The sequence below is a fragment of the Seriola aureovittata genome, chromosome 11 (assembly GCF_021018895.1).
Source record: "Seriola aureovittata isolate HTS-2021-v1 ecotype China chromosome 11, ASM2101889v1, whole genome shotgun sequence".
Taxonomy (NCBI): Eukaryota; Metazoa; Chordata; class Actinopteri; order Carangiformes; family Carangidae; genus Seriola; species Seriola aureovittata.
Genome location: NC_079374.1, coordinates 16,234,009 through 16,247,861, shown reverse-complemented (window position 1 = coordinate 16,247,861; position 13,853 = coordinate 16,234,009). Strand labels below are relative to the sequence as shown.

The 13,853-nt window shown below is 41.0% G+C and overlaps 1 protein-coding gene across 9 annotated transcripts in view; it reads right to left on the bottom strand.

Annotated features, from left to right (window-relative positions):
- The window catches only part of dip2a (disco-interacting protein 2 homolog A), an 81,728-nt gene that overhangs the window by 28,085 nt on the left and 39,790 nt on the right, over positions 1 to 13,853 (bottom strand). For all 9 annotated transcript variants that reach the window (XM_056388628.1, XM_056388620.1, XM_056388621.1 and 6 more), the window contains exons 2-4: positions 6,379 to 6,450; positions 1,369 to 1,482; positions 1,160 to 1,279 (exon numbers count right to left, since the gene is read on the bottom strand). In XM_056388628.1, the coding sequence (XP_056244603.1) occupies positions 1,160 to 1,279; positions 1,369 to 1,482; positions 6,379 to 6,450 (306 nt within the window). The remainder of the gene's footprint in view (positions 1 to 1,159; positions 1,280 to 1,368; positions 1,483 to 6,378; positions 6,451 to 13,853) is intronic.

Genomic DNA, 13,853 nt, shown 5'->3' with positions numbered 1-13,853 from the left:
CATACAAATCAGATTTTGCTCCCTTTCCTACTGGTTCTTCCAAATCAGACATGTAGTGTGACTGGACATAAGCGAGTCACTGAAAATGATAAGAGATGTAAATGGAGGAAGAGATAAGTTCATCGATGCATGTGTGTTAGACATAGATAACAGCAATACTGGAACCTGCTCATCAAAATATCACTCTACAGCACTATTAGTGGCTAAAAACTCACACAGAGTGCCTTTAAGGTTAGCCTGCCATTTACAATCTCAGACATCATGTTTAAATTACTAACATAACTGTTGCCACTGTGTGCACCCCAACACTTGTATCTGCATTAGCATTGAAAAACTGTCAGAGTCCCAGATCATCTTGTATGTTCAGTATATGATTTTGTGGGTCTGTGAAGCCAAACCGGTGTACCTTATCCAAATAGATTACAGTAGATCGCTCAGAGTGACTCAAAACAACCATGAAAAGGCCCCCTCCTTCTCCTGTTCAAACCTCAGTGTCTGAGCTCTTAATCCGGTTACTCGCTCCACCGCTGTGTCCTCTCTTTACCCAAGGCATGAGGCTCCAAGGCCACCCAACAATTACCTCTTATACACCGAAGATAAAGCCACTGCGGTGTTTGAGAGACTGGGAAGTTTTCTATCAAGCGATCTTACACAGATATCTTCCTGACTGATTGAAAAATTAAATACTTTGTTTGGGAAACGTTTGGTTCAAACTGACAACACAAAAGGGTTTTTTTGAGCCTTGGACATCTCGCAAAAAGAAGCTAGAGAATGTAGTAAGATGACACAAATTCAAATGAACCGACCCACAAATTACAAATTGTTATAAAAGCGAGTGAAAGGTTGACATTTTGAGACTATGTTAAAAATCTGATTATGCAACTCATGTGGGAAGGTCTGCCTGGGAACACAACAGTCAGAACTGAGTCCTTTATAGTGACAAACAATGGACACATTCATCAAACTGCACATCTCTTTCCAGTAACAAATGCTTGGCAACATCATCTTCATTCACTGGACACAACAGAGTGTCATCATCCTGCACTCTAATGCTCATGGGAGCACATGTAAATCAGTGTGAACGTAAACCTAGGATGTGTGTGCACAGGATATTCTCTGCCCTCGGCAGACAGTGGGCCTTCAGGAACAGAGCTCTCACCTGGCGGGGTGCATGCCTCAACAGATGATTGAACTAGCACGGATCGTCTCTTAGAGGGCATGGGCATCTTCCTCTCTTTGTACTTTGCCAAAGCTGCTTGGACGGCTTCTGTGTGCAAATCTAGGAGAAAACATCAACACAGTTTAGTTACAACGTAAAAAAGAGCACCAGGCATTTAAAACTTTTTGCCAGTATATACACATGATTACCAGATCTGAAGCGTTCATCCCGGGTGTTGGCAACCCGGGACTTGTTGTGTTTGGAACCTGGGAGAACAGCTTGGGCTTGGATCCTGTTGTCAATTTGCAGAGATGGATCTACACCTGCAGAGAAACAAGACCAAAGCAGGTAAAGGACAGTTTATAAGAGGACAGAAAGAAAAATTGTATCTTCCTCTTCTGCTCAAAGGCAGAAATATTGATATCAGAAATATGAGCACATGCAGTATACATCATGGACATAGAGCAACGCTGTTAAATATTGCTCGACCAGATCAAGTATCCACAAGCTTAATGGTAATCCCTACTTAGGCTGCTTTCTTCTAATACAGTAGCTTGGACTTGGGAAAGTATTCACTTTAATTAATCCAGCTCGTCTCGCAGTCTTCCAGCTGCCTCCAAGCTTTCCAAGGGAAGCAAATGCAAATTACACAGACGTTACAGAAAGGAGGTGATTAAGCACCATGAATGTCAAAAAGACAACATCTTCTAACTGTGTGAGTGTTCTAAAATTATCAAACTCTCAAACTCGTCAACCTCACTGTGCTCTGCATGATGCAGGCAGTGATTCATCCTTTTGCTTATGCAATTCTCATTTGAGCTTCATTAAGGAACTAGTGGTTAGCATCAGAGAGGAAACCCAAGACTACCGCTTGAAGGAAGGTCATGGTATGAGCTCTATTAGCAGTCTTCTGCTACTGGCCTTGCTTCTTCCCATCATGCTTTCATGGCAATGTATTTGAAGTATGTGGGAAGGATAAATGCAAAGGAAAAAACACAAAGAAGAATTCTGATGAGCTCCCATCCAAGCGGATGTAAAATGTGATCAAATTAGATGAATCTAATTTTACTGTACGCCATTAAAGATCTAATACATTAGTAATGTCCTATAAACAATCCAACAGAAGACATACCATACCCACCTACGCCCTACATTCGGCATTGATTCAACAAAGAAATATAAACGGGCATTTAGCAGTTATTTTCGGCAGACTTGTAGGACACAATCATCAGACACAATGGAACAGGAAGCTGTCAAAGCAACAGCATCTGAACTATCTGCAGCATAGCACATACAACTACGGTAAATACATTACATATTTGCATGAGTAAGATACTAAAGACTCTGTGTGGGTGACAATGTAGGATCATAACTAAAACAATAACATGAAACATCACAGGGTGTTACAGAGAACACAGCTAAACAAACAAAGCTATTTCAACTCATATGTGTCAACAAATCAACATAAATTACCCACACTGTTGCAGTATTCATGTTGTCAAAAAAAGTTAAAGGATTTGTGTGATAAGTATAATTTTTTTTCATTTAGGGTTGTTAGTATGAGTACTAACAGCCCCTAAATCATAACTTCAGGCTTTCCCTGACCAACCAGTAAAAGTCAGTGAGAAAGACATTACCACTCACTGACTTTCCATCTGAAGAAACAGCCACATGTGTTCACTGGAACCACAAAATCAGGCTACAGATATTGTTGGAAACATCATTCCTCAAGAAAAAACAAACAAAGATGAGTACTTTATATAAAGTAAGTGGCCTAATATGAACAGGGGCTAAAGCCTGTTACAAACCTGAAGACTAGCTGAAACCTACAAAGACTGGACAAACCACACACAAACATACATGTTTAAACAAATCTTTATAAAAAATGACTGGCAGTGACTGGATCTGAAGACATGAGATTTCATTCTTTAAAGATCACACACCATATGATTTTATCTACAGACTGTCAACACCAATTGACCCAGACTGGAACAATCATATTCACGATCAGCTCCACAGTCGTAATGTGTGAAAGTAAAACGTAACTAAAACTAACAGTCGCATTGTGGCTTAAGAGTAGGTCTTAATATTAAAACATGGGAACCAAAATTAACAGTGCAACTAAAAAAGTGAAGCACACAGGATGACTGCCCTTGCTGGTATAACCATTAGAAAACAGCCTTTTGAGGACAGAGTTCTACCAAGGTCACATTCAGCCAGTTAGATCCAACACCTCGCTGGATGGCCAGTCAGACACCCGGCCAGCCAGCCAGCCATCAGCCCAACCGGCTTTTCAGCGGCAGCTTAGAGGGGATCAGTCAGCTCCACACTGTCAGCAACTCTCAGACAGCAGCAACACACAACACGCTGCCATGCTGAGCAACATTCACACACACTTCAACTAAATCTATTTCATAACATGAGTTATTACACAATATAGTCAATATGGCCTGAGGACATATTAAGGACACATAACACATAGATTCTGACACACATACACACGCACACCCTGAGCATGGATAGACACATTAATATATGCTGGTCTCTCTGACAGCCCAGTCACACAACGGCCTCTTCCCAGCTCCCAGAGGAAACAGGTCTATAAAACAAGCCAGGACACAAGACCCGGTTGCTGGGCAGAACACACTTCAGAGACACATCTCACTGAGCCAATCAGAGGCATGCTCCATCACAGCAGATGCTGTCATTGGCTCATAGTGAACCCTGATGAATTTTTAGCACCTGTCTGATGCCAACACTTACCGGTGTGGCAGCTGACAACACGTGTCCTGTTGTGTCTCACTCTTAGAGAGCAAATACGTTTGGCTAATGACTTATATCAAGTTCACAGTTGTATATTTGAATCACACACATTCATAATCTTGCTTTGATAGAAATAACATATGTGTCTGATAAAAATGATGAATACATTTTGAAAAAGCTGGGAATGCATTCCTAGTCAAAAAAAAAAAAAAGTAGTTAAAGAACCATAACTTTAGATAAAATCACTTAATCACATAAACGTTCTATGCTGTATAAAGTGAGATTTCCATGTCTTTGATTATAGGTCTAGGTGCTATATTAATACTGTGAAAGTATCAAAATGCCCAGCCCACCCAGACCCACCATCCAACATTTCAGGATTTGGTTTAACTGAAATCTGCTTTATCTTTATTCGACCATAGATCATTTATTCAAGCTGACACTGTTGTTACTCGAGTTCCAGAGAGAAGCCTGAGGGAGGGGATGCAAAACTACATTGAGATGGTTTTTGGGTTCTTAAAACCACAAATATATCTTCTTATTGATATCAAAACTTCAAATAAAACACCATAAAAGTTAAAAATTTGGGACCTTTAAGAAAAATTGGGCACATCAAATACCTGTATTTTCACCAATGAGGTGTAAAAATTACTCCATAAAGCTTAGTTTGATGCATTCATATACAAACTTTTCCTAAATGTTTGACTTCCTAGTATGGTCAACACCTCATGTAATTATTTATTCTTAAAGCTCACACTATAAACAAAGGAGATGAATCTACTCTCTCATAGATGTTAACAATCTGGCTTTGTACATCTACTTTACTGCACTTGGCACATATACAGTTCTATGACAACAGTGAAATATAAGGCAGTAAAACAGCTTATGAAATTCTGTATGGCGCTCAGAAGCCTAAAGTCTATTGGACTCCTATTTCAACTGTGAAGCTGTTAAATACCAACCCACTGATTCATCATGCTGGATGGATGTGTCATTAAACACCAACATCCATTCATCCTACAGGAAGCATGTGTTGTATATGAAGAATCTCACCCACTGCCAAGCCTGTCCATTTCTGCGCTATATCTGTCACTTCCCTTCCTTATGTGTTAGGATCCAGATTGAATGGATCGAACGATGAATGACAGAAAGAAAACACATAAATCCATGATAACAAGTGAGAGAGGGAGCAAGAGAAAGACAGAGAAAGAAGAAGATGATCCGCCCAAGCTAAATAACAGGCCTGCTAACTCCAGTGGAAAGCCTTGAGTGAGCGGCCCACACCAGACTCTAGTTTCCACTGAGGCTTGATGTTCTGAGAGCAGGCCAAACCAAAGATTGCCATGGACCCAGGGTAAAGGACAGAGAAGCATGGAGAAAACAGACAGAAACTTCTCTTTGGGATTCATCACAAAGCACCTCGACCCTATAGTCTGCTTGAGTTGGCTAAGACCGACAAACTGTACGACTGTGGATAACAATACATTGAACTGATATAGAAATAAATGTAGTTCCCTACACAGTCAACCGCCATAGACAGATAATAAGTAGTAACATAAAGCTAGGAAGCTTCATATCTCCCTATTCTTCAAAGTTTATACTTATTCTATCAAACACCCACATCCTAACACAGGATGGCAAGCACAAATGCACACAAACAGGGAATTAAAAAACAACATATTCCTCAAAATAATTAGCATAATCACTTTGTATCAAGAAATCAGCCTCAGTATTATGAGAGTGGCAAAAACATAATCAGATAGGGATCTGTGGAGCTTGTGATCCAAATCTAGACCAGTTATCATTACAGCAGAGACCATGATGCCTTCCTTCTCTTCTCTTCTTCTCTTGGTTAGCACCTATTTTCCTTTTCATTACAATCAGAATGATATATGGCTGAAGCAGGGCTATGGCATTAGTAACAAATCCAAGGATGACAGGATCATAGTCCTGACCCGAAGAATCAAGGACACACCCAGCAGGAACATCTTTATCCAGGTGAGTAAAAAGACAGATGTGTCACAATCCAATGCAGTGTCCTTCTTGACAACTTTATGACCATTTCACGTTCAATCTAGTAATTTGACATCACTCAATACTCCATTCAAATATGCTGTAGAAGAACTAATTCAGAGCTGCTTCTGCAAGCAGCTCTGAATTTGTTCTTCTACTTTTTGTTTGTTTAGTGATTTTTTTTATCCATTTCTCTTCCCTCTGCTTTTTTATGATTTTTTCTTTCTATTACTTGTCTCTGCAAGCTGTATTAAGGTTTTTTTTATTATATAAGCAAAAGTGCCATATGCAAATAAAGCTACTCCTATAATGATCATTGCTAACATTTTTTAATACTTTTTCTTATTCTGTTTGCTCTTGCAAGGACACTATGCTTAGTGCGATGCTAACAGAGCAAAGATAAAACCTGGACGTTAAATTTCCTGCAGGCCTGTGTGCCTTACCTTGTATCTGTGGGATGTACGGTGCCAACAGCTTGCCTCTTTTCTTCTCATAGCCCTTCTGAGTGATGTCCCCTGTACAGACAGAGACAGAGAAATACAGAGGAACAGACAGACAGAGAGAGAGAAGGGGGGGGGAGGCAGAGAGATGAGTCATTAGCTCAGCCGTGCCCTGGTAGAGTGTGTGTTTGTGTGTGTGTGTGTGTGTGTGTGTGTGTGTGCACGCACAACTGCCTCAGGATCACACTGGCAGCCTGGTTACACTGGCACCGCAGGGCACCAGAGGAGGGCTAGGGCAGCAGATGACCAGCACTTACCAAATGGATATCTCTCTCAAAAGGAACACACAGGAAGTGACATTGCAATGGTTCATCCACACTAGCATAAAAATCACACTTGATAGATGTGATATTGTGGAGAATTTCCATCAAATACTTGAATGATAACATCAGCTAGGGCAAGGGACATTTAAAAGATCGTTTGTCTGGTGCGCCTGGAACATTTTTCCCTCTCAGTATTTTTTACCAGAAGTAAAAATACTGCTGTTGTCAGCATGAACTGAATCCGCCTCAGTTGTCTCCCCAGACATAATTAAAACACAGTGTGTTAAATAAGAGCTGGCCACATGTTATTTTAACAGCCCTATTTGAAAGGAATATCAATGTACAAGCTTTTCCAAGCTTCAAATTTAACTACAACAAATGAAGAAAGAAAAATGAAGGCAAAAGGAGATAGAGAGATAGGGACAGAGAGAGAGGGGCTGAAGGTATAAGGCTAAGTAATATTATGGTACTCTAAATTCAGCAATGGCTTAACTCTGCCAATTGTCACTGGACTTGGCAGGATGTAGAGCAGACTTAGCAAGGATAACCACATCAGTTAAAATGGTGACTAAAAGGATAAGCTCAAGTTCCCTAAACTAACAAAACACTATGTTAAACAAAACAAAAAGAACATGACCCCAGCATTGCCTCTGTGATAGGTGCCTGAATTATTGGTGATCTAAGAGGATTAAGTCGCATTGTTATATCTTTATTGAAACAATATGACAAGATCGAAATGGTAAAATGTCATCTGGTTTACAATGTTGTGCAGACTGTGCATATTTATGAGTCTGACACATTAAAAATATATGTCATTATCATCAAAATCATAGCAAAGTCATTTAATTATGTACATCACATTTTGGCAATGCATTTTTGGCGTTCATTCCCACTCCCATCTGACCCTGCTAGCTGCAGTTTATCATTTTGAAGAACGCAGAAATACAGTACATTGCAGTTTATTTTCAGCTGTCACAGAGTGGAATGCTTGACCAACCACACGGAGCATGCAATGGCCTTAAACGCCTTTTTCCAAGAAGAAAGTAACCAACAAAATACAGTGCCTTTGCAGTGTGATATAAAACCTTATTACAAGTGAGCTCTTCACTAAATGAAACTGTCAACAAAATGCCAACCACACTGAAACACATCCACATGTCCACATGGGACATGTTCAAAAAAACACAGAAGTAGGTCACTGAGTTTGGAGTATTTTGGCTGCTTCTTGATGATTTAGGGATTGTAAGATGTCACTGCATATCAGACAGTGCTGTGGGGCACGCTGAGGCTGACGGGGTGGAGGCTCGTTCATTTGTCAACAACAAGCGTATCGATTCACTCACACAGGGCTGACTGACAGCACCAACCATGAGTATGTAAACAACTATGCTCCTGAACATGAACTCTTTAACAAGTACTATCCCGTTCAGGAGCAACAAAGCTGTGGAAGATGAGGGGCCTTGTGGAAAATATGCCAATCAAACCACTGGGCTGTTCTGAGCATGAGAGTGTCACTTGAAGTGACATATACATTGTTTTGGCAGGAAGCTAGAAATGTTCACAGAAGTAAGCGCAAGATCTGAGTGGTTCGATTTTCCATGTGATTTTGACACTTGAGTCCAATGAATAGGGATCACGCTGTGTCCTTTATATTAATCTATGCAGGCTCTCAGTGGGGGTCATTAGGGTGGAGGTCAAGTGAAAAAGCAAGAGTTCAATAGGGCTGTCTGAACAGAACCTGATTAAATTCCTCCCCATGCGATTCCATTTCTTCATCCTACCTTGGGGAATACTTTGTTTTACATGCTCCTTAGTGAAGTGTTTAACTTATATTGATTCATGAAATACTGTGCACACATAGTTTTGTATTCAACACCCTGTTTACCTTCATTGAGAACATGTTATAGCCCCTCGTGTTATGATAATATAATATTACTAAAATTATTCCAAAATATTCACAATTATTTTTGCTAGTTCTCTGTTCTTCAAGCCTCTTCAACACAACAGTATGTTAGTGTGAAGGCAGGTGTTGGTGGTCACACTGGTTGCTGTGCGGCCTGCTGGTCCTGAGTCACCAGTAACAGCTGAATGCCTGCACTGTTAAATGTCCAGGAGAGCTGGAGGCAAGCAACAATACAGCGCTGTCCACAGGCCGAGCCGGCTGACCTGACACTGACTCTTTCTGGTGATAAGTGTCTCTGTTTGTGTGTGTGTGTGTATGTGTACATCAGTATATATCTGTATGCATGCCAACGTGTCTGAGTGCGTGCACCGCAGCAGCCAATCAGCCTGACAACAACACAATGGAGGGCTATTCTCTGCGACAGCTCCAAATTCTGACTAGCAGCCTTGGTGGCCGACCTGCCCCTCACACACACACACACACTGATCCATCAAGTTATGTCTCAGTGAAGCTAATCTTTTGATCTGAGAACAAACAGCTTAGTCATTAAATATGGAGAAATGGACTCAAGCATTCACTGGTAAACAATAACTCTCACCCTGAATCTTAAACAGCAAAACAAAAAGGTCTACGGCACCAAAGGATCACAATATTTCCTGTGTAAGTGTGTATGTATGGGTGTGTTTGCATATGCTTGCGCATATATCTTTGTGTGCAAGTGTGTGTGTGTGTCTGCCTTTTTAGATATTCCTGGACAAACACTCCATTTCCCCTCTGTGTCTGAGCTTTGAGTGCATCCATAAGAGAAAATGGGAGGATTCAAAGGTCAATATGTGGCCTGCCACCTGGGGAATAACAGAGGGGGGACAGGATAGGGGGATGCAGGGTGGGAGAGAGATGGAAGGATGATTGGAGAGAAGCTTAGCACCTATACCAAATTACAGTCACAAGGGATGGACTGTAGCTTACAGTATATTTACAGCAGAATGGGATACACTTCATTTGACTCCCTTCAACCTTCTACGCTGACTAGAGGCTTTGCCATGTAATTGAGCTGTAAAGAAAAGGGTACATCACCAAACAAGCACCTGGGAGGAGAGGGTATATGGGCTAGAGTAAATAAAAACTGAGAATGAATGTGTCAAAGAGCGAGACGAAAGAAAGCACAGGAGGGAGGGGTGGGAGAGAGAGAGGAAGCATTTCTCATGTCATGATGGTTAGAGAGCATCAGGGGCTCAGCTGGTAGACTGTTTTTTCTTGCCTGAGCCAGCATCCACCTTCATCAAAACCCAGCTCCTTTGTTTCCGCCATCCCACCAGGCTAACCTCTTCACCTTTATCCTAACCCTTGAGGGATGACTATCCACACATACTAAGCATTCCTGTCATCTTTTGACCTCCAAACACTCTCTCTTTTTAATTACCTGCACCACTTCATCCTGAGAGGAAAGAAATAAAATGTCTAATGTCCATATTCTTTGGGGTAAAAGTGTAAAAGTGGTTAAATGTGATTCACCACAGAGCAGAGGCATATTTTTGTTCTGGCACATCATCCATTGATGTTAACGTAAACATTACTTTCACAGTCCTGAACCCAGTTTTGAAAATACGATGGTCAATCTTGTAACATTCTGAACTGTGACAGCAAGAGAGCCCGCTGTCCCCTGATTTGTCTTATTGAGTATAACTGACTGATGGCTATTGACTGGAGTTGTTCCTCCAATGAGGCCCCATTAGAGAATTACCTTGCATCTGCCCAGACGGAGCTGTTCCATCAGTAGGGAAATACTTAAACACAGCACATTCCTCTACAAGCCTGCACAAACACTATAAGGATAGGTAATGAAGCCATGAATGAACACGATGAGTTTGGTTTTACTTTGTGGGGTTGAGGATTACATTAATAAAGACAAGTAAAATTAATAAGTAACGGGACAAGATTCATACATCTGGTCACACATATTCTCTCTCTTCTTTTAGATGCAGAAAGCCAGACAGGGATTTCAACTCTTGCTCTCAACTAACTACCTTGGTATCATTTTCACTCACACAAACACACAGAGAGACACACACACACACACACACACACACAGACACACACACACACACACACACACACAAATAGCAGAAAGAGCAGCAGCAAGGGCTTGACAATGGTTCCAGCACTGCATCTATGTGTGTTTTCCTCTCCTCTTGGCTGCCTATTAAAAAAAAACAAAAAACAAAAAAAACAGATCCACACCAAGATCAGTGTGTGTGAATATGTATGTGGAGCTATGAGGGCAGTCTGTCTATGTATCTATGAGTCATTTACAATAATCAATATTAGGGCTTTTGGTAATTTAGTGTATGGTCCCTTTATATGATTTTATATTTTCAAATTCTCATATTGAGATATCATGTTACAAGTCATTTCTACATGAGGACACAAGGGATGCAACTAATTAAATATTTTCATTATCAATTAATCTGACTGAATTTCTAAAAAATGGTCTGTAAAATGTCAGAAATAAATAGTAACAATGCCATTCATAATCCCCTAAAGACCATAGTTGTAAATTAAAATAGCTTGCTTTGTTTAACCAACAGTCCTAAACTCAAAGATATTCAACTTATTATCATGGAAGACAAAGAAAACCAGCAAATCTAGATAGATAGAACAAAATCTGGGGCATTTTTGAAAATGACAAACAATTAATTGAATGTCAAAATGATTGCTGATTATTTTCTGTTGATCAGGTAATCATTTCAGCACAAAAATTACTGACTGACGTTTCACCAAAATCTCTCACAAACTCTGAGATGTGATTCTAAAGAGAAATTTCACAACATAACGGCACATTGAAGTACTGCTGATGATCATTGCAATACTAATTTTGTCCATATTGTCCAGCACTCATTATTAGTCCCAAATTCTTCTTTATCCTGAAATAAAATCTCTCAAGTCTGTGCCACACTGCCAACCTCTCTTCCTAAGTGACAGACAGCCAGAGAGGTGGCCCCACCCACCCTTAATGTCAGTTCCTGTGCCAGGCTGACCCACAATGTGCCAACACTGCTGCCAAGCCAGCAACCAAGCCGTCTGCCCTTCAGCCACAAAAAACCACAGCTAAATATTTAGGCAGGGCAGCATTTGCTCTCTAGACTTGTGTAATTTATTCCAACAAAAGCAGATGTGGCCGGTTGTCATTTAGCATTAGCTCTGCAGCATACAAATCTTGGTTTTACACATTTGGATTAAACTTTGCTCTAAACAGGCACTGAATTCTTGTAATTCTTCCAGTGCATATTTGCAGTGGTGAGTTTATCTAAAGAAGAAGTGAACTATTCCAGGTGTGTACTGTGGGCTCCGAGCATTACCCCTCTCATTCTTAAGGTCTAATACAGAGGAAATGGGCATATGCCTCTGCTTCACACAGCTTCCCCTCACTTGCGTCTGACAGATGCAGAAAATGAAAAGGAGCAGAGACATGAGTAAGGGGCAAAGAGAGGGCTAGATGGAGAAAGAGCAGATCCACACCACAGATTTAATCACATGTCTAGCTTATTAGTCTGTCTACATGACAAAAAACACTAACCCAGCTGCAAAAAGAAGTATTGTTCCTATTAAATTGTTTTAACACACACAGACACAGGCAGAATCACTCACATGCAGAAGCTAGAGGAGCAAGCAGAGCAGCGGTGAGACGTCTTCAGCACAGACAGAGAGAGAGGGATGCACAGATGGATGGAGGGAGGGACAGCAGAAGAAGAGGCCAGCGGCAGAATACAGGCAGTCAGGTCAGCAGAGGCTAACCAGCTAACAGGCTAACAGGCAAACTCTGAGATGTCCTGCTGTCATAAGTCAGGCTCTTCAGCATCCTTTGTTTCCTTTCACAGTGAGAGCAAGAGAATGAACGAACCCCATCTCCCTCATTCTATCTTCCCATCATTCCCCTCCCTCTCGTCCTCTCTCAAACACACAGCGCTCCTAACTCCCCCCTTCTCTTCAATCGACTGCCCCCGACACCCCCTCCCTCTCCCATTCGTTCTCTCTCACTCTTTCCATCCCTCCCTTCCTCTCCTCTAAGGTCTCTAACACAAAGCCGAGCTAGGCTGCGGGATTAGGGTGTCAAAGCGGACCCCTGCCCCCCACCTTCCTACATACCAATCTAACACACCACACACATGCACACACACTGTACAAGAACTATAGAGGAGGCTTCATTAGCCTGTTATGACACGTTTATACAGGTCAAGTTACTGAACATGTAAACTTTGTTTCACTGCCACAAAGAAGCTTCTACACTGATGCAGGAAACCAAACCATTAGAGGTAATGCTTGCTATAACATTACAGTCCTCAGCTGAGAAAGAAAAGCCTTTCTTATAACACTGCTGGATGGTAGATAATCACAAAACCACCTGGACAGCCAGATCAAACTGGTTAATATACCTGTACCCTGGCTCTGACCTTTAATGGTTGTAATTCTACTGTAATTTCCATCTCGAATTTGCTGATGTGAAATTATGAAAAATTATTTTATTATACTGGAATGAAACAGAAGCCATGAACAGGTGATGAGGAGCCTTTGATGTGGAGGAAAACACTGCCCTGTGTTTAGACTGGTTGGAGATGGAGTGCTACAGAAGTCCCAAGTGTGTGTGTGTGTGTGTGTGATGGTGTGTGTGTGTGTGTGTGTGTGTGTGTGTGTGTGTGTGTGTGTGTGTGTGTGTGCACGCGCGTGCGTTCGTATTTCTTTTTGAAAGAGACCTATTCACCCTATGGCTGAAAGTTTCAATGAATAGCTGCATATAATTAGGCTCAATTATTCCTTGCTAACACACACATTAATGGACCTGCACAAACACTCCTGCAACACGCCCACACACAATAGATGATCTTCTTCGTTTCTACAGACTCACATGAACTACATGTGACCTTGGACTGGTGGGTCAGACACCTTCTACATGTTGGTTTAAGCTCACATGATTAGAGGCTATTCATATGTTAAACACCAGATAAATAAATGAAAAAAGAAAGCCCTTTACAATGTAACATGATCCAATAGAAAGTCCTGCTTTAAGTACTAACCTTTTTGAAATAAATTGAGTCAATTAACTGATTAGTCGAGTGACAAAAAATTTGCTTCAGGGTAGGTTTGGTTTCAGCTTCTCAAATGTGTGCAATTGATGTTTTTCTTTTTTTATAGACAAAATTATGAATAGTTTTGTCAATTTGCCTTTTATTGATCTTCTAGTTTTAATTCTCAAT